The sequence below is a fragment of the Callithrix jacchus genome, chromosome 5 (assembly GCF_049354715.1).
Source record: "Callithrix jacchus isolate 240 chromosome 5, calJac240_pri, whole genome shotgun sequence".
NCBI lineage: Eukaryota > Metazoa > Chordata > Mammalia > Primates > Cebidae > Callithrix > Callithrix jacchus.
This window is the reverse complement of record NC_133506.1, coordinates 159,959,126-159,978,015: the sequence shown is the minus strand read 5'-3', so window position 1 is coordinate 159,978,015 and position 18,890 is coordinate 159,959,126. Positions and strand designations below refer to the sequence as shown.

Sequence of the window (18,890 nt, the reverse complement as noted above, 5' to 3'; positions counted from 1 at the left end):
TTCCCTAATTGGGGAAGTAGTTTCTAGATTTCTTCTCCCGTAAAATAGATCCAGAAAAATTAACAAACTTTATTCCAGTAAGAAAATTTGGGAGGTACTGCTACGACCCCTGTCCTAAGGAAATTATCAAGCCTGGAGGGTGGGTGCTATCAACTGCCTGCCACCATGTTACCTTCTGGCATCCAGAAGCTTCCCTGTGCCAGATGGAGCCACCAATGCAGGGAGGAGAGCGCAACGCGCAGAGTCCACAGAAACCAGACCTTCAGGGAGCAGACACCATCATACCCCACTGCAGTTGTGCAGACACGTTTACCTAGTTCATCTTTTGATCTCCCTGATGCAAAAAATGACCGGCTCAGTTCATAGCCACCGAAGAAGAAGAAATAGCCTGGTACTTCTCGAAGTAAAGTGCTTGAGAGTCCATGGTAGAAGCCCAAGGGGCCATCCTTCCTAAGGACACTCTTGATGACAGACCACACGGTACTAGGAGGAGACAGAGAGACAGACTCAGTTATAGCAGGTGGGAAGGAAGAATGGACAAGGGCATTTACAACCAATTCACAGATCTGATCAACTGCTAGTAAGGAAGAAGCTGATTTTATAAATGAAGAGCCAGGAATTGAGACTAAAAGGCATCTTCTGTGGGAACGAAATGTCTCAGAGAGGCATAATTATAACAAGTTTTGTCACCTAAATTATTGGTAAAGAAATTTTATTAAAATAGAGGCAATGCTTCTACAAGTCAGATTATCAAAGATATAAAAGCTAATACACATTTTTTCAGTAGTGGATAAATGAAAACTACAATTTATTTATAATAAGGAGTTGTCTAAACTCAGCAAGCATAAAACGGCATTTATTGCCCGGTCCCTTATCACTATGATTCCTATTTCCTCAATCTTTCTGATGTGTTTTTGGGAAATCTGTTGAGGTGTTTACAGGGTTTGTTTTGCTTTAGTGCAGAGAAATGAATGAAGGAGTCAAAGTTATTTGAAGGTAAGACGAACTCTGAGAACCAGTTACAGCACCTGCCATGCAGAAGCATCAAGAATTTAGTTCTCAGAGCAGCAGGGATGCAGGAGAATTCTAAGCAGATCACAGCCCTGCTCCTGTCGTGGCGGGAACACAGGACACTTTTTGTCTGACTCCCCTTCCTGATGGGGGGCTGCTGGGGCAGCTTTATCCCTGCTAAGAACAGGCCAAGAAATCACACATCTGTGCAACTTAATGAATCCCTCTCTCCCACTTTGTTCTCAGAGAGCAGGGGACTTGGCTCGGACAGATGAAGGATCAAGTCCCAAGGTAATAAAGGCTACAGATGTTTAGTAAGTATTTTCCTCCTGAGAGCTTCAGAAGGCGCCGTCAGGTATTCTCCATTAGCCAGCCCTTCCTGCAGCACCGCCACATGGAATGCAACAGAGTAATCCAGCTCAACACAACCAACCTCCCTTCCAATCCAAGTCTGAGCCCCAAGCTACCATACCATGTCTTGTGTGAACACTGCTAGACCTCAAATCCAAAGTCAACTGATAGTTCAAGGCATCCATCTGCCCAAGTCCTTTGGATATAACTATTACTATCTTTTATTTATTTATTTTTTGAGACGGAGTTTCGCTCTTGTTATCCAGGCTGGAGTGCAATGGCGCGATCTCGGCTCACCGCAACCTCCGCCTCCTGGGTTCAGGCAATTCTCCTGCCTCAGCCTCCCGAGTAGCTGGGATTACAGGCACACGCCACCATGCCCAGCTAATTTTTTGTATTTTTAGTAGAGACAGGGTTTCACCATGTTGACCAGGATGGTCTCGATCTTTTGACCTCGTGATCCACCCGCCTCGGCCTCCCAAAGTGCTGGGATTACAGACTTGAGCCATCGCGCCCGGCCTTACTATCTTTTAATTACCTTGAATTACTTCCAAGGGGCACAAGGGCAGCTTTCTGGGTGCTGTTAATATTCTATTTGTTAATCTAGAAGCAGGTTACAAAAGCACATAAATTGTGTCACTATTTATAGAACTACATACTTGTGACTTACATGTGCATTCATGGTACTGTGTGTATATTTCAATAAGTAGTTTTAAGGACTTACACTCCTGGACTTGTAGGCAATGAATGTTAGATTCCAGTTGGCTGTAATGAACCTCAAGGGTGCAGAAAAACCCCATTCTCACTGAGTGGGGACTGATCCCTGAAAATGGTCAATTTATCTACTGACCTTTTCCAGCAGATTTATAGGCTTTGAGTTAACCACAGCAATCCTTGCTCAGAACTCAGCCAGATATCAAGATAAATATGCAAGTTTTGCAATTAGTAAAGATAATACTTTCCAATTCAAGTAAATCAAATTGTGTATGACACAGCATTCTCAGAGGATGAGAATCTATTTTCAAGACTGAGCTAGAGAGTGATTTAATCATTGAAGAGTAGCTCTGCTTACAAAGGTGTTGATTAATGTTCTCAGAACTTTGCAGGTACACTTGAAGGACTAAGGGTAAGTGGGGCAGGGAAAGTTACCTCCAGGATTTGGGGCAATCAGCCTGAATACCCATGTAAAACCTGGGAGTGAGCATCAAATACTCATCTCAGAATCCAAATTGGCACTTACGAAGGCTCAGGTCTCAGGCCAAGTTCAAAAGCCACTCACCATGTACCTCCAAAAATGGTTGAAGATCATGCCTTATGTTTCCAAGAGGCCAAAAGGCTGTTAAGCTCCTGGCTTCTCCAGTTCTGGGGTGTTAAATATCTGTCTAAGACTTTCTAGGAGATGGGTGGTGGGTCCAATCACAGACAGTCCTTTCAGAAAATCTCTGACTGATACAGGAAAGCATCCTAGATACAGTATATTGCAGTAGATAAATCGGCCTCCACATCTACCACAATATAAAATGAAAAAACATCCAACACACTAGGGCAGTAGACGCCTGAGGTTTTTGCCCGAGTGGCACTTACTTCTGGCTTTTGGCTATCTTTCCTGATGTCTCCATCTCGTACATGGTCTGCAGCCGGCACTTCACGAGCTCTGTGGGGCAGAGCACCAGCGCAGCAAAGGCAGAGGCGAAGGAACCAGCAGCTGCATTCTGCAGATCACTGAAAGCACATGAGCAGACAGCTACCCCTCAGTTCCTTCATTCCTTTAGCACTCGCCACACAGCTGGCACTTTTGTGATAACGCAGGGTAAGGAGCCAGGCGTCGGGCAGGAACCTGTGATTCCAGCTACTCAGGAGGCTGAGGTGGGAGGATGACTCGAGCCCAGGTGTTCTAGGCTGCAGTGCTGACTGCGTCTGTGAACAGCCACTGCATTCCAGCTTGGGCAACACAGAGAGACCTCCGTGTCTAAAAAATGACGAAGAAGGAAACTTGCATGTGCTGTTTCATCTGTGGATCCCACAGCCCTGTGAGGCAGACAGCAGTACCCCAATTCCCTATGGGAAGTGACGCTTAGAGACGACACACAATGTGGCCAGTCACACAGCTACGAAGTGGCAGTGCTAGGATGTGAAGTCAGGTCTTCCTGACTGCAACATCCATATTCTTTTTATTACACACGGTGCTATGGACTGACTTCTGTCCCCCCAAGATGATGGTGTTAGGAGATGAGGCCTTTGGAAGTAATGAGGTATAGGTGAGGTCATGTGGGTAGGGCCATTGTGATGGGATTAGTGCCCTTAGAAGATGAAGCCAGAGAGCTGGCTCACTGTCTGCCACGTGAGGACACAGTGAGAAGATAGTATGTTCAAATTAAGACAAGCCCTCGCCAGACAGCACATGTGCTGGAACCCTGATCTTAGACTCCTCAGCCCCTAGAACTGTGAGAAGTTTCTTTAAGCCACTCAGTGTGTCGTATTCTGTTACAGCAGCCAAAGCCAAGATATATCGTGACATGACAAAATGAAACTCCACAAAAAAAACCTAAAGGAAAGGAGGAAAGTATTACCCCTAGCCCCCCACTGAAAAACATGCACTATTAATACTTCAGTGCATTTGCTCTCAGTTTTAAATAAAACTAGGTCCTAAGGCCATCCCTACACGCCCACAGTCTGAAGCAACCAGATGTGCAATGTAACGGCCACGGATGAAAACCCAGAGTAAGCTTTTAACCCAAAGTTGCTGCGTCACAAAAAGGTTTTCCAGTTCAGCTGATGACCCACCACCTCAGCAGCACAGAAGAGGGAGAAATGGTGCCACAGGAGTGCGGGAAGCCAGTACAGGTCTGCAAGCTCGGTGGTATTAGGTGAAGTGGCTAAACTGGAAATCTACACTAGGCAGAGGGACAAATGCACAGAAATACGAAAATAGAAGCATTCACCTCACATATGGATTTAGTACCAGCAGGGCTATGAAACTGGAATCCTGTAAGGGTTCAAGAATATGGGGAGGCCAGGCACGGTGGCTCGTATCTGTAATCCCAGCATTTTGGGAGGCCGAGGCGAGCAGAGCACTTGAGGCCTGGCCAACATGGCAAAACCCCATCTCTACTAAAAATACAAAATGAGTGTATTTTTGGTGGCGCATGCCTGTAATCCCAGCTACTTGGGTGGCTGAGGCACAAGAAGTACCTGAACCGGGGAGGCGGAGGTTGCAGTGAGCTGAGATTGTGCTACTACACTCCTGGGTGACACAGTGAGACTGTTTCAGAAAAAAACAAAAAAGAATACGGGGGAAAGTCTGAGAAGCTTTTCAGAAGAAAGACTTCTCTGGGAGTTCATGGTTCATGGGAGTCAGGAAAGATCCCTTCCAGCCCTAGAAGAGTTTGGTGTCACAGGATCATGACTGGCATTTGGGCTGGGACAATCCTTCATTGAGCAGGAAGGACTGAACTGGTTCCCTGACACCCATTCAACGCCAGCATCGTGCTCTCACTCAACAGCCAAGATCACCCTCACAGATTTCCAAAAACCTCCAAGGGTGGGTGGGAATCTTCGGCTAACTACCTAGGTAGAGATATAATCCCCTAACAATTTTTCTCTAAACTGAGCAAAAGTATAGACAGAGCTACCATCTTCAGGAGTACTAAAGTTTTACCAGTGTTACAGATTAGTATAAAATCAAGGTAGTCCCCAGTCTTGGCCCTGGTCTGCTAGTCCCTGGTGGCCCAGCCTCTGTGCCATGGCCAGCTGCGGCAGTGCGGGGGGGGGATCCCAGAGGCTGAGCGGGACTCAGATACACTCAAGTCTTTCAGAAGATGTGGCTCGGACTGGGGGTTTCTTTCAGGAGGAAGGCATTGCTTGCAGTATGGACTTCCTTTTGATGTTAGAGAATTAAGACTAAAACCATTAACGAAGGAGAACCAGGTACACAGATGGACTTGCACACACTTTGATGGGGTGTAGAAACCATCCAGTGCCGTCCACACCACTCCTTCCCCACTTCACTCCTTAGCAGCCTGTTAGAACCAAAGCTTAAGAGGGTTTCTGCTGCCTTTCAGCCAGCCTCAGATCACACGTGGCCTCCCTCAGGGACACTCTGTTAACCTGCTGACAGGCAATAGTCAATTAAGGGCATTAATCAGGTCTGCCAGGTTTGCCAGAACAAAGGTGGCAGTCAATAAATGTAAAAGTCTATTGCGTTTAAGATATAATAATGTTCAGACATCTGAACAAACAGCCGGCACATTATTACAGTGCAAGGGCATGGCCAAATCAGATACGCAGTGGACTTTGGCTTTCTCATGAATACTTTCATCGACTGTGCACAGAATGAGGTGCTGTATGTAGTATACATGTGTAGAAGGGGAATTGCAATGGTTATAGGTATAGGATGGGATTTTTTTTTTCTAAGAATTATCCGTTCGTCATCTATTCAACAAACATGTACCTGAGCAATCCTGCTGTGTAAGACCCTGTCCAGCCAAACGTCAAAGTAGAACAACACTCTGGGACATGTTGAAACCGGGAACAGACAAATATTTACAATGTGATTGCAGAAATTCACCACAGGCTCTCACAGGCAGCTCTTTCCTTTCACTGCTCACAATTAATCTTCTCTCTAAAACTGACCCTTACAAAGTATTCCAGACCCCCAACTGTGGTCTGATGGAAAGCAGACTGGGCAGGGGCTCGGAAGACGCGAGTTCAAGTCCTTAGCGGGGTGACCATGAGCATGTCAATATCAGCACCTCAGTTCCTCCATCCGTAAGAGAGAGGTAACATCTGCCTTGCTGCTCTCACAGGATCACGGTAAGGGCTATGGAGACATGATATACACATCAGAGCTTTGTAGACTCTAAGGGAGCATTTCCCCAACAGGTAAGAGGCAAACACTGTTCCTCGGGATGAAAAAAAAAGGCCCCAAGCTCAAAAAGCATGAGTGCTGGATTAGGTAAGGTTCATCAGGATGGTTTCGTAACTGTAAAACATCTAAGTGTCTTTTTTTGAGAGACAGGGTCTTCCTCTGTTGCCCAGGTGAGAGTGCAGTGGCATCATCTCACTGCAACCTCCGCCTCCTGAGCTCAAGCAATCCTCCCACCTTAGCCTCCCCAGTAGCTGGGACCACAGACGGGTGCTACCACGCTCAGCTAAGTTTTGTAGTTTTTGTAGAGATGGGCTTTTACCATGTTGCCCAGGTTGGTCTCAAACTCCTGGGCTCAAGTAATCTGCCCACCTCAGTCTCTCAAAGTGCTGACACTACAGGCGTGAGACACTGTGCCCAGTCTTAGGCATCGTTAATGAACTAAATAGCACATACATTACATGAAACAAATGTACCCAGAGTGATTCTTCATGAGAGACACGGATGTATTTCCCAACCCTTTCTTAAGGACCCCGGCAATTCAATGTTCTGAAAGCAGTGTGGGGAAATGCAGCTATAAGGTATTAGATTGTTCTCAGCAGAAAAACAATTTGCTCTTACCTGTCCTTCACTTTGTTCACAGGATAAGGAAACAAAAAGTGGAGGGGCAGGCAGGGCCAGATCCCCAGTGGTTTCACTCATGCAACACAGAAGTCACTGTCTCTCCTGTGGGGGGGAGAGGCTGCTTTGCTCGGAGGGCAGAGGTCTTCTCCAGGATCTTATGTGGCTGCTCACTGCCTCCCTGTCTTCTCTCCCCATTTCGTCCTTTGTGAGAAAACTGAACTCAAGTCCAGGCCTTCTCTAATAGAGTATCTCTCCTTCAACAAGGAACAAAACTACAGTCGCCTGTGGTTTTGCTTCTGTTCAGTCTCCATCATGACATGCCACCCTCTCCCGGTTTGTGCCCTGCTCGTTTCTTTACTGCCTTCCTGCCTACCCTTTCTGTGCTGGAGGGTCATCCCATCCACACTCAGCCCTCCTCACCGTCTACACTGTCTTCGTGGGCAACAGTATCCAGTCCCAAGCCTTTAAAAAAAACAAGCTCTACCCCTCATGGTGGAATTCCTGCCTATAAAAGGCCACACCCTCAGACCTCCAGGTACCTCCCGAGAACACCGCTGCACACGAAGAACCGACTTCAGTTCCTTGGGTCCGGCAGCTGCATTCAGGTTTCAAACTCCTACTGAAATAACTGAGACTGCCCTTTGCAACCTTGAAGCTTATGTCATAATTTTATGTGATTTAAAATAAATTGATGTTCAAAGGAGGGAGAGCTAAGCATCCCAGTGGTTTCCAAATTCTCTTTAGTGTCTACATAATAAACACCCAAGGCAAGACCAAGCACGAGCCAAAGTCTCATGTTTATCTGGACAGAGAAAGATGGACTCCCTGGTGTCTTCTCAGACATTTCCAACCCTTCCTAAAACTCCTCAAATCTATCTGGCTCAGACAACCTCTTCCAATGCTCTCTGCATTTTGCTAATGAAAGAAAAGCCAAAACCTGGATCACAAGCGGCATATACGGTTTTAGTGCAGCGTGTCTGCTGACGAGAGGTAGCACTGCCACCAGCACTTGAGCAGCATTCTGAAGAAAACGGAAACAGAGGGCAGCTCGTTCTCAGTGCTGGATTACGAGCAGGTCTCCTCCGTGGAGTGCACGTGTGGTTTCCAAGTTTTATATGACGGCAATGTGTAACTTCATAAATAAAAGGAAAGCAGTTATATTTTTAAAAAGGAAATGTTCTAAGATGAGAATGTTAAAAAAAATAAATAATTAAATTAAAAAAACAACAAAAAAAGGGAAAAAAATCTCGGCTCACTGCAACCTCTGCCTCCCTGGTTCAAGGGATTGTCTTGTCTCAGTCTCCTGAGTAGCTGGGATTACAGGCACATGTCTGGCAAATTTTTCGTATTTTTAGTAGAGATTGGGTTTCACCGTTTTCCCCAGGCTGGTCTTGAACTCCTGAGCTCAGGCAATCCACCCACCTCGGCCTCCCAAGTGCTAAGATTACAGGCGTGAGCCACCGTGCCTGGCTAGATTTTAATTTCTAATTTTTGTAGAGATAGGGATCTTGCTATGTTGCCCACACTGGTTTTGAACTCCCAGCCTCAAGCCATTCTCTTGCCTTTGCCTCCCAAGAAGCATGAGCCACCATGGTTAGCCAGTTTTGTGCTTTTTTTTTTTTTTAAACAAACAAAAAAGTGCGTGTCCTTGACTCACCTCAGCTTTGCCTGCTTGTCCAATCCAGCTACTTTCCGTACCACCTGCTGGCAGAAGCCATAGCACATGAAGAGGACGGAGTTCTCCGCGATGTTGGCGATCAGTGCTGGGCTGGTCCCCTTGTAGAAGCCACGGAAGCCGACCTGGGAGTAAGTCTTCAGGCAGCAGTCGGTGAGGCCTCGGTACAGCTCAGGGAACGTCTGCATCTTGACTTTCATTGTGTCGAAGGGCTGCCCGGTCAGTACACAGGCTGTGCCCCCTGGAATCAGGGCAGAAGACTGCTCTAGTGTGAGGCTCCGGTTCCACTAGCCACGGAGAGAAGGCACAGGCAGCCTACCCCAAAACTCACCTCTGCTTCAGTTCTTTTCAACCTCTTTTCCTCCAAAACCTTCCAGCCATGTCCAGTAAACAATTTGTAGCAGGTCCTTAATGTGCCTGGCACCTAAATCCCACCCTGAAGGAGCTCCTGCCAGGCAGGGGAGAGAGGCAGGCCCGGGATGAACAGCGCAGTGAGCATGCAGGAGCCTGGGCAGAAGGGTCAGAGGGACTATGGCTTTGCTGTGAGATCCTGACAAGCCGTGTACCTTCTGAGCCTCAGTTCCTCATCCATGCCACCTCACAGGGTTAGCACGAGGATTACATAAAAATGGAGAAGACGGGCTCAGCACAGCGCCAGCTACGTAGGTGTTAATAACCAACAGTCACTGTGTGCGCAAGAGACGGAAGCCACAGAAAGGGAGGGGAAAGCTGGGAAGTCTTCATCACTCACTTTGCCTAATGCCCAGTGGGACTGATCAGACCTGGCACCACGGAAAGGAAACGAGGAGTCTGGCCAATTAATCCCCAAAGAGCGAAACAGTTCACTCTACAGAAAAATCTCTTTCATTTGAATTCTACCAATTAATAACATGTATTTAGATAGAGAATGAACTGAACTTTATTTATTCTAGGTTTAAATCCTTTATTTATGTACTTTTATAAGAATATTAAGGCCAGGCGCGGTGGCTCACGCCTGTAATCCCAGCACTCTGGGAGGCTGAGGCAGGCGGATCACCTGAGGTCAGGAGTTCAAGACCGCTTGACCAACATGGAGAAACCCTGCCTGTACTAAAAATACAGAATTAGCCTGGTGTGATGGTGCATGCCTGTAATCCCAGCTACTCAGGAGGCTGAGGCAGGAGAATCACTTGAACCCAGGAGCCGGAGGTTGCAGTGAGCCGAGATCATGCCATTGCACTCCAGCCTGGGCAACAAGGGTGAAAGTACGTCTCAAAAAAAAAAGAGAGAGAATATTAAATACAGCAAAGTCTACATTGCACAAAATCATTTCTTTTTTTTTTTTTGAGATGGAGTCTCACTCTGTCTGGAGTACAGTGGTGCAATCCCAGCTCACTGCAACCTCAGCCTCCCAGGTTCAAGCAATTCCTGTGACTTAGCTTCCCAAGTAGCTGGAATTATAGGCACCCACCACCACACCTGGCTAATTTTTGTACTTTTCACAGAGATGGGGTTTCACCATGTTGGCCAGGCTGGTCTTCAACTCCTAGCCTCAAATTCTCCTCCTGCCTCGGCCTCCCAAAATGCTGGGATTACAGGCATGAGACACCGTGGCCAGCCACATGAAATCATCTCAATAAAAATTCTAAAGGGAAGAAAAGGAATGAACCGTAAACACCCTACAGTATCCCCAGACCCTGCAGTAGGGTCAGCGTCGTGGGAAGTGCCAGTGGTTAGTGCTTACCATCTCCCCCTGAACCTGAGAGGAGCTCTTCACACTTCATGAAAATGCAAAGGAAGGTTTACAGAAAATATTGAAGAAATCAGCTTCCTGACTTTGACATTAAACGTAGTCATTCCATCAAACTCCGGAAAGTGGAGTGGGGGGAAGGGACATTAAGAGTAATTCCCAATTATTTACTTGCAAACAAGCCAATACTTCCAAAGAGTCTGAAAACTGCTTGATTCTTTTTAAGCAACAAGCAATAGGATCTCTGTGACCTATAATAATCATTACCGTTTTTCCAGGAGAGGAATGACACTTCTGCCTTTAATTGCCAAATGATCCCCAATTCGAAGTTAGTGAAATATAATTTAAGTATGATTAATTCAGAGTCATTCTCTCCCAGGTACTGCTGGGCTAGGATAAAATGAGATCTGAATTACATTAAAATAATTTAATTATTTCAAGAGAACTGACAGAATGTTTTAACCTGGATGCAGATGAGCTGAATAAAGCATTTAACTCAGCACCTTCAATTTTAACTGGATCACCTCCTCAACATTTCAGGCGTCGCAGGTTACTACAATACACATTTGCTTCTATCTGGGACAGTTACATTCCCAACAGGGAGAAGGCAGGGGGCTAATGACTACCAAATGCTAGCAACAACTGTTACCCGTCCTCTGCGAGGGTAAGCTAACTTAAGCTAACTTCCCATGTAATTTACCACAAACCACATGGTCGTGGCACTCGCTGTGCCCTCAAGTGAGAGAAGACTGTTCTGAACACCAGTATCAACCATGGAGCCTGACACCTAGGATCTATCAAGTCCATAAAGCCATGAATAAATGACAGAGATCATATTTCTCCACGTGCCGAGAAGTCAGACTTCCAATCTTACTCTCCTTAAAAGACAAATAAAAACAGTCTTTAGGTGGAGTGGTGGCCAGCCAAGCATCTTATTCTGCAGGAGAGGTACTCAGACCATGTCATACCTGACACTTGACCAAGGGTGGTGGTTTGGATTTTCAGTCCTTGACACAGAGTCAGCAAATCACGAGATAGAGAGGAAATCTCTCAGGGCAGGGACAGTGTCTCAGGGAAGAGACAGCTCTAAAGAGGGCAGAGAGGTGAGAAGAGAAAAGCAGACGCACACCACAGGACTGGCCCACCTAAGCAGAGGTGAAGCCCTCACATCCCTCTGGAGGCCATCCGTAAAGGTTCAGTTTAACAGGTTCAGTTTAACATCATTTTTAAGAAACTGCAATCAAAAAAGGTTTGGGGTTGTTTTTAATTTTGGCATTTGAGGGGATAAACGTCAATGATCTGAAATGCCACATTCTTCAACTCTGCTAAACACGGTACACTGCCACGGCAGCCAAAGCAGTGACCGCAGCACTTTAGAGTTATGGAATGACCAACTCTTAAGGTGGTACCAAGTTCCCCTTTAAGACTATTTAACTTTTGGAATCCACATACCCCCATTTCAATAATTATCTAATTACCTAACTAAGTTCTTCAAATCCTCCTTCATCCTGGCTGTCTATAGAGTTCCAGATCTCCTACAACCACTGCAGATAGGGAAAAGAGAACTTCCCAGCACTTTAGAGTAGACGAGCTGGCTGAAAACCTGTGTGGTGGGGGAAACTTTGTTTAAAAGGAAAAGAAGAGACACACAGAACAGCACAAGCTCCATCCGCATCACCTCGGGAGGCAGCTGGGTCTGTGCTTAGAGTCAGATTGCTTCCGTGGGTGGCCTCTGCCGCAAAACACCGCAGGTCCTCTGCTCCTATCAATAGCTGACAGAAAAATCCCAAAGTCCAGCAAGTTCCACGTCCAGAGCCAGGACAGCAAAGGCTCCAAACTAACCCTCACTGCCAGTGCACTGCAGACACAGACAGAGAACTAAAGCAGAGGCAGAAACACCACCAGACAAGGGACCCAGGGACCACAGTCCTGCCCTGTCTTCACACCATCTTGCCGTGGAACCTTGAACAAATCTACTGCCCCTCTCTGGGCCTTTTTCTACATATCTAATGAGTATTTGAGCCATCAACATCTAAAGCCCTCTCTAGCTCCAGCATTCAAAGACTCCAAGATCCTCAAAAGTGGGAATCTCCTTTCATTTGCATTCTGTGAGGCTCACAGTAGAACAAGGTTTTGGTGTCTGTCACTGAGAGGCACCTCCTCTGCCCAGCCCCAACCTACAGATCATGTCTGGCTCCCCTCCCCATCCTACCCGCCCAGGAATGGGACTACCCATCGCAGCTCTAATTCGGTGAGGGGTGTCCCTGTGTTGCCAGCACCGGGAGAAATACCAGTCCAACAGTGATGGGGACAGTAAGTGTCAGTACATGTAAGGGTCCAATGCATGTTCAAATACCAGCAAATACCAGGCCCACAACCATACTGTTGCAATTTCTATCCTTCAAACTAAGTGTAAATCCTAAATATGGTACTGAAATACCAGTATACACATAAATAGGGAAAGATAAACTTTTTTTTTTTCCTGGTGGATTCCTGCTCTGTTACCCAGGCCAGAGTGCAGTGGTGCATTCCTGGCTCACTTCAACCTCTGACTTCTGGGTTCATGCAATTCTCCTGCCTCAGCCTCCAGAGTAGCTGGGGTTACAGGCATGTGCCACCACACCTGGCTAATTTTTATATTTTTAGTAGAGACAGGGTTTCACCATGTTGGCCAGGCTGGTTTTGAACTCCTGACCTCAAGTGATCCACCCGCCTTGGCCTCCCAAAGTGTGGGGATTACAGGCGTGAGCCACCATTGCCCAGCCAAAGGTAAACTTTTTAATTCTATCACAAGAGGTTCTAGATCTTCGACAGACTGACTAAAAGACATAAAATGTCAAAAAGTGAGACTCTCTCATGTGGCTAAACACCCTCCTACTGCAGAGACAGAACTGAGCTCAAAGAGCATTCATGTGCTGGTGAGAAGCAACCAGGGGCAGGCAGATGGCTGTACCATTCTCAGGGTCAGCATCCTCCCCAGTGTGGCGTGGGGCGGGGGCGAGGGGCCTGGGAGGCTGTAGCCTCAAGGCGTGCAGTGGACAAGAGACTACTGGGCGGACCCCTGCCAGCCTTCGGTTCCCTGAGTGTCTGGAGTCCAGACGCTCCTTGTGGGCTCTGCCCTGGGAGAAGTGCTCTTGCCCAGGGCTCCTTATCAGCACCTCATTAGCATACCTTGGCTGACCTTTGGCTCATGGAAAAACACTTGGCACTTCTCCGAACAATTTCTTTTTCACAATTGAGCAAATGACTGATGAGGTGACCACACTCATGACCATACTCATCTGTCGGTGGTGGGTGGGGGGGTGTGCTGGATAAGGAGAGCACTGGGCAACACCTCCTCTTGCCTCCGCACTCCAGGGAGCTGCAACTACTCTGAGATCTAGGAGGCCAGGGTAGCCCAGGGTTTCCCTCTGGGCAATCAGCATTCCAGCCACTCTTCTTGCTTCTGGACTCTGGAGAACTAAATTACCACCATGCACTTCCCATTCTACCACACACCTCAGCCTGAGGGTCTTGCTCTTCCTGCATGTTCGAGCTTTTTTTTTTTTTTGAGACAGAGTCTCACTCTATTGCCCAGGCTGCAGTGCAGTGGCGTAATCTCCGCTCACTGCAATCTGTCAAGCGGGTTCAAGTGATTCTCCTGCCTCCGCCTCCCAAGTAGCTGAGATTACAGGCGCCTGCCACTGCACCTGACTAATTTTTGTATTTTTAGTAGAAGTGGGGTTTCACCATCTTGACCAGGCTGGTCTTGAACTCTTGACCTCATGATCCACCCACCTCGGCCTCCCAAAGTGCAGGGATTATAGGCGTGAGCAACTGCACCCAGCCTGAAGCTGATCTAAGGAGTAGCCTGCACAGTGCCAGCACTACCCCCTTGCCACAGGCAGCACCTCCCTGTGCCAAGCCTCAGCCTGCCCTTGGGCTCAGGTTAGCTGACATTCCCAGCAAATCCTACAACTTCTCCTCTCCTTGAATGGCTCTAGGACAGGGTCCATTATCAGTCTCCTTTTTAAAGCTGTTTCTAAAGAGTGTCCTTTCTTTCCCAACACTAGCAGTGATGGTAAGTGGTGTCTCCAGGAGACGCTATGGCGTTATTTTTGCACCACAAGGGCTCTGAAGACTGCCGGGCTTGAAGTGAAGCACCACGCCACCTGCATATCCCAGCCAGGTGACAGTGGACAAGGGGCTTCACCTCTGAGCTGTTTTCCGGCTGTAGTGGGCACATTCCACCCCTCACCCTGACTCAGAAGGTATTAACAAGAATGGACACTCCTCCACCTTCTGCCACGCTCTGAACAACACTACACTTCCATCCAGTGCATTCATCCCGAAGGTACAGCGCATCGCTTCTGAAGGGAGGAAGTAACATTTTCATACCACTTTCACTTGATCTCACTTAGAAGCTGCCTGAGGAATGGAGAAGGCTGGGTTTTCTCTGGGATTATAGTCAGGCGTCGCTTAATAATCGGGACACGTTCTGAAAACCGCGTCGTTGCACAATTTTGTCATTGTGCCATCTTAGAGCATACACACCGACCCTAGATGGCATAGCCTACTCCACACCTAGGCTGAACGGTGTGGCCTGCTGCTTCTAGGCTATACACCTGCACAGCATGTTACTGTACTGGATACTGTAAGCAACTGTAACACAATGGTATTTGTGTATCTAAGTCTCTAAACACGGAAATGGGATAGTAAAAATATGCTGGTATAATCTCATGGGACCACCATCAGATATGCCATCCATCACTGACAGAAACATGGTGACGTGACACATGACTGTACCTGCAGCCCCCGCTGTGAGGTCAATGGCAGCCTGGACAGCGGGATTGGACTTCATGTTTGCCCACTCTTCTGCTGGTTTCCGTGGAAGGCAGCTCTCTGAAGCTTACGGCAGGCACCACATATCCCTGGGAGGAGACAAGAGTTCACCATTAGTCCAAGTCTGCAGCTTCCTGTTCTCTAGGCCTGCAGCCAAATGACTGAACCTAAACTTCTGGGAGCCATGAACTGGGCTCTACATTGCTCCAAAAGAAAGGGGCTCAGGGTTTCAGTGCAGCCTAGCAATTGCCCTCTAGAAAGCTCACAGATCGGCCGGGCGCGGTGGCTCACACCTGTAATCCCGGCACTTTGGGAGGCCGAGGTGGGTGGATCACGAGGTCAAGACATCAAGACCATCCTGGTCAACATGGTGAAACCCCGTCTCTACTAAAAATACAAAAAATTAGCTGGGCACGGTGGCGCGTGCCTGTAGTCCCAGCTACTCAGGAGGCTGAGGCAGGAGAATTGCCTGAACCCAGGAGGCGGAGGTTGCGGTGAGCCGAGATCGCGCCATTGCACTCCAGCCTGGGTAACAAGAGTGAAACTCCGTCTCAAAAAAAAAAAAAGAAAGCTCACAGATCAGAAAGCTTCCCTGTGTATCAATGCAACAGCCACCAGCAGCACTTCAACCAACCTTTCTGAAGACTGAAAAAATGAACACCAAATTAGTAAACCAAGCACAGATGTACCAAACCACAGCAGACTTGTATTTTAAGAAGCCGACATTAAGCCATCAATTGAACAGGCTCAGTTCTAAATTCAGACAGCAGCCTGTGCTGGGTGCCTCAGGGGATGTCACAAGACATTAGGACTGGAAAGGGGCGCCCAGGCAGCCAAGGATGGGAGCTGCACCTGGGATGACACATGCCTTAGTGAGTGCCTGCTCTAACTGCAGCGTGGCCCCTCGGCCTCTACAGGTGGGAGTCCTCATCTGTACAAAGTGAATAATAAAAACATTATCAAACAAAGGCTGTCACAAAAAGCCACATGGGACCGGTGGGATGCGCCACTGTGCACAGCATCATGTATTCTTACAAGGCCCTGTACAGAGCACCAAACATGTTCCTATCACCACACTCCACTAGCCCTTCAACCGTAAATGTGATGGCAGTTGCCTGGGGGCCTTGCTAAATAAAATGCAGCTTCTGATTCAATAGCCTTGGATGGGACCAGAGACTCTGCCTGTCTTGATGAGCTCCCAAGTGAGATGGCAACTGTGAGTCCACAAACTCCACTTAAGAGATGCGACACCTGGGCCATTGAGTCCGATTTGCTTGATGACCTAGAGCACTTCTTAAATATCCAAATTGCCAGGACTTTCTTCTGGAAATCTTGATTTCGTATGTTTCGGTTGGAGCCTTGGACGTGGGGAAAACTAGAATTTCCTTCTCTCCCTTTTGACAAAAGTCAACTACTGCTGAGGCGGGGGCTTAATAAATGCTGACTAAAATGTTCAACTCAACAACTAATTCTGTATAATTTTCAAAAGGTATAACTTACTTGTGAGTACTAAGGAATAATTTATTTGTCACACTGAGGAGCCGTGTGACCTGTCGTGCTGGATCAGAGATGGACGCCAAGTACCAAGTACCTTCCTTTTTTTTTTTTGAGACGGAGTTTCGCTCTTGTTACCCAGGCTGGAGTGCAATGGCGCGATCTCGGCTCACCGCAACCTCCGCCTCCTGGGTTCAGGCAATTCTCCCGCCTCAGCCTCCTGAGTAGCTGGGATTACAGGCACGCGCCACCGTGCCCAGCTAATTTTTTGTATTTTTAGTAGAGATGGGGTTTCACCATGTTGACCAGGATGGTTTTGATCTCTTGACCTCGTAATCTACCCGCCTTGGCCTCCCAAAGTGCTGGGATTACAGGCGTGAGCCACTCCAAGTACCTTCCTAACACCAACATCATCCTGACCGACAGCAGAAGACACTGTCCACTGAGAAGTTTCTTCCAACTTCTTGAGGCATTTTGCCAATGATCAGACTTCAATAATCTTCCTTTATTTACAAAAAACTTAAAGCCAATGGCAACAATGGCACAGTACTTAATAAAGCAACTAAGTTAGAAGTGCGAGACACCGGTTTATATGCTGTTGATAGATTTGGAGAGACAGCACTGTTTACTAGGCTGAAAAGGTGGTGGCCATCTGGTGTCTTCCTAAAAAAGTTTAACAGGGTCCTAATCCCTTTCCAGAAGGCAAGGGGCCTGGACTGAGACAAGGTCTTATCCAAGGCCACACAGCGAGTCAGTGACAGATGATTCAGTTCAAAGTCCTGTCCTTTCAGGTCTGTGCCTACAAACCAACACTTAATCTGACTATTTCAACCTGGCCAAAAGCAACATAAAACACCCAACCCTGCATTTTAGGAAAGAAAAAAAAAGGAGGCAACTAAGAAGACAGACAGGCAAGTCCAGCGAGGCCTCCCAGATAAACCTCAACACGCTCACTTCTTTGGGCAGACACTTCCGTCTTTATGAAGGAAAGTCACATCACACTGCAATCCATCTGTCCACGTGAATTCAACCCCGTTAGGTGAGCCAAACTTAAGCACATTAAATTCTACAAATAGGCCGGGCATGGGAGCTCATGCCTATAATCCCAGCACTTTGAGAGACCCAGGCGGGCATATCACCTGAGGTTGGGAGTTCGAGATCAGCCTGACCAACACTGAGAAACCTGTTTCTACCAAAAATACAAAATTAGCTGGGCGTGATAGTGCATGCCTGTAATCCCAGCTACTCGAGATGCTGAGACAGGAGTATCCCTTGAACCCGGGAGGTGGAGGCTGCGGTGAGCCGAGATGGCGCCATTGCACTGCAGCCTGGGCAACAAGGGCGAAGCTCTGTCTCAAAAAATAAATAAATTAATTCTACAAATAGCCACTAGTAGAATTATTATTAGGATAGAAAACGATGATGGGTACTAACAGATTCACTCAGAAGGAGTAGGCAACTAATTCACATTGTGTGTAGCTCTGGCTGGGAGAAGACACGGGGCTTGGAGGAGGCAAGACAGTTCGGCATGGATTAAAATGGATTTATGAGCTTGCTGTAGCACTTGGAATAGGAAAAAAACCTTTTCAGCGCCTTTGGCCCCTCTCTCAAATTACACCAGGGTGCGACTGAGGAACAGCGCCGACCGCCCATCCTTCTCGATCCTTGGGGAAATTAACTTTTTTTTGGAGGTGAGAGTCAGTAGATGAGGCTGCATTTTCCACCAGGGAACACGAACTGCTGCGGGAAGATCCCAGCTTCTGGCTAAAGCTGGGCGGTAGCAGGCGCCGGCCAGCTCGCCATCCAGTCCCCAGAGCCCGGGCCGTAGGGCGCCGGGATGCAAACCAGTTTTGCCGCCAAGGGCCCGGCGAGGCGCGTCCCCTCCCGGGCCTCGCAAGGACGGGTTGGAAAGACGACTTCCAACTTTCTCTGCCCGGCGCCGAACGCTCTCCGGCCCTGCCCAGCCGCCCACTCTCGGGCAGCCCGCGAGTCTCCATTCAGAAGCCGCTCCGTGCTGCCCGGCGGCCAAATGACACGACTTGGGGGCAAAGGCGGACAAAAGTTCCCACCAGGTGGGGACACTGCGGGAAGAAGCCCCACGACCCCGAGATCCTCCGGCGGGGCGCCCCGGGGCGGGGAGGGGGTCCAGTGGCACGTGCGCGGCGGCGCCGGCCGCTTCCCCAGCCGCCCGGGAAGGTCACGCCGCGGCCCGCCCTGCGCCCAGCTCCCTCCGCCCCGCGCGCTCCCCGCAGCTGCAGGCGCCGGGCCGGGCTGCGCTCACCACCGCGTCCCGCTCACGCTCCGCCGCCAGCTCTCGGCTC

General features: G+C 48.2%; 1 protein-coding gene across 11 annotated transcripts in view; it reads right to left on the bottom strand.

Annotated features, from left to right (window-relative positions):
• The window catches only part of SLC25A15 (solute carrier family 25 member 15), a 23,253-nt gene extending 4,363 nt beyond the window's left edge, over window positions 1–18,890 (bottom strand). For 2 of the 11 annotated variants that reach the window (XM_008998170.5, XM_017973060.4), the window contains exons 1-5: window positions 18,851–18,890; window positions 15,040–15,164; window positions 8,508–8,766; window positions 2,947–3,084; window positions 314–483 (exon numbers count right to left, since the gene is read on the bottom strand). In XM_008998170.5, the coding sequence (XP_008996418.1) occupies window positions 314–483; window positions 2,947–3,084; window positions 8,508–8,766; window positions 15,040–15,094 (622 nt within the window). In that variant the 5' untranslated portion in view covers window positions 15,095–15,164; window positions 18,851–18,890. Of the gene's footprint in view, window positions 1–172; window positions 484–2,946; window positions 3,085–8,507; window positions 8,786–8,856; window positions 9,776–15,039; window positions 15,165–18,003 lie in introns of all 11 variants that reach the window. The other 9 variants (XM_035302549.3, XM_078375333.1, XM_078375330.1 and 6 more) reach the window with 9 other exon arrangements.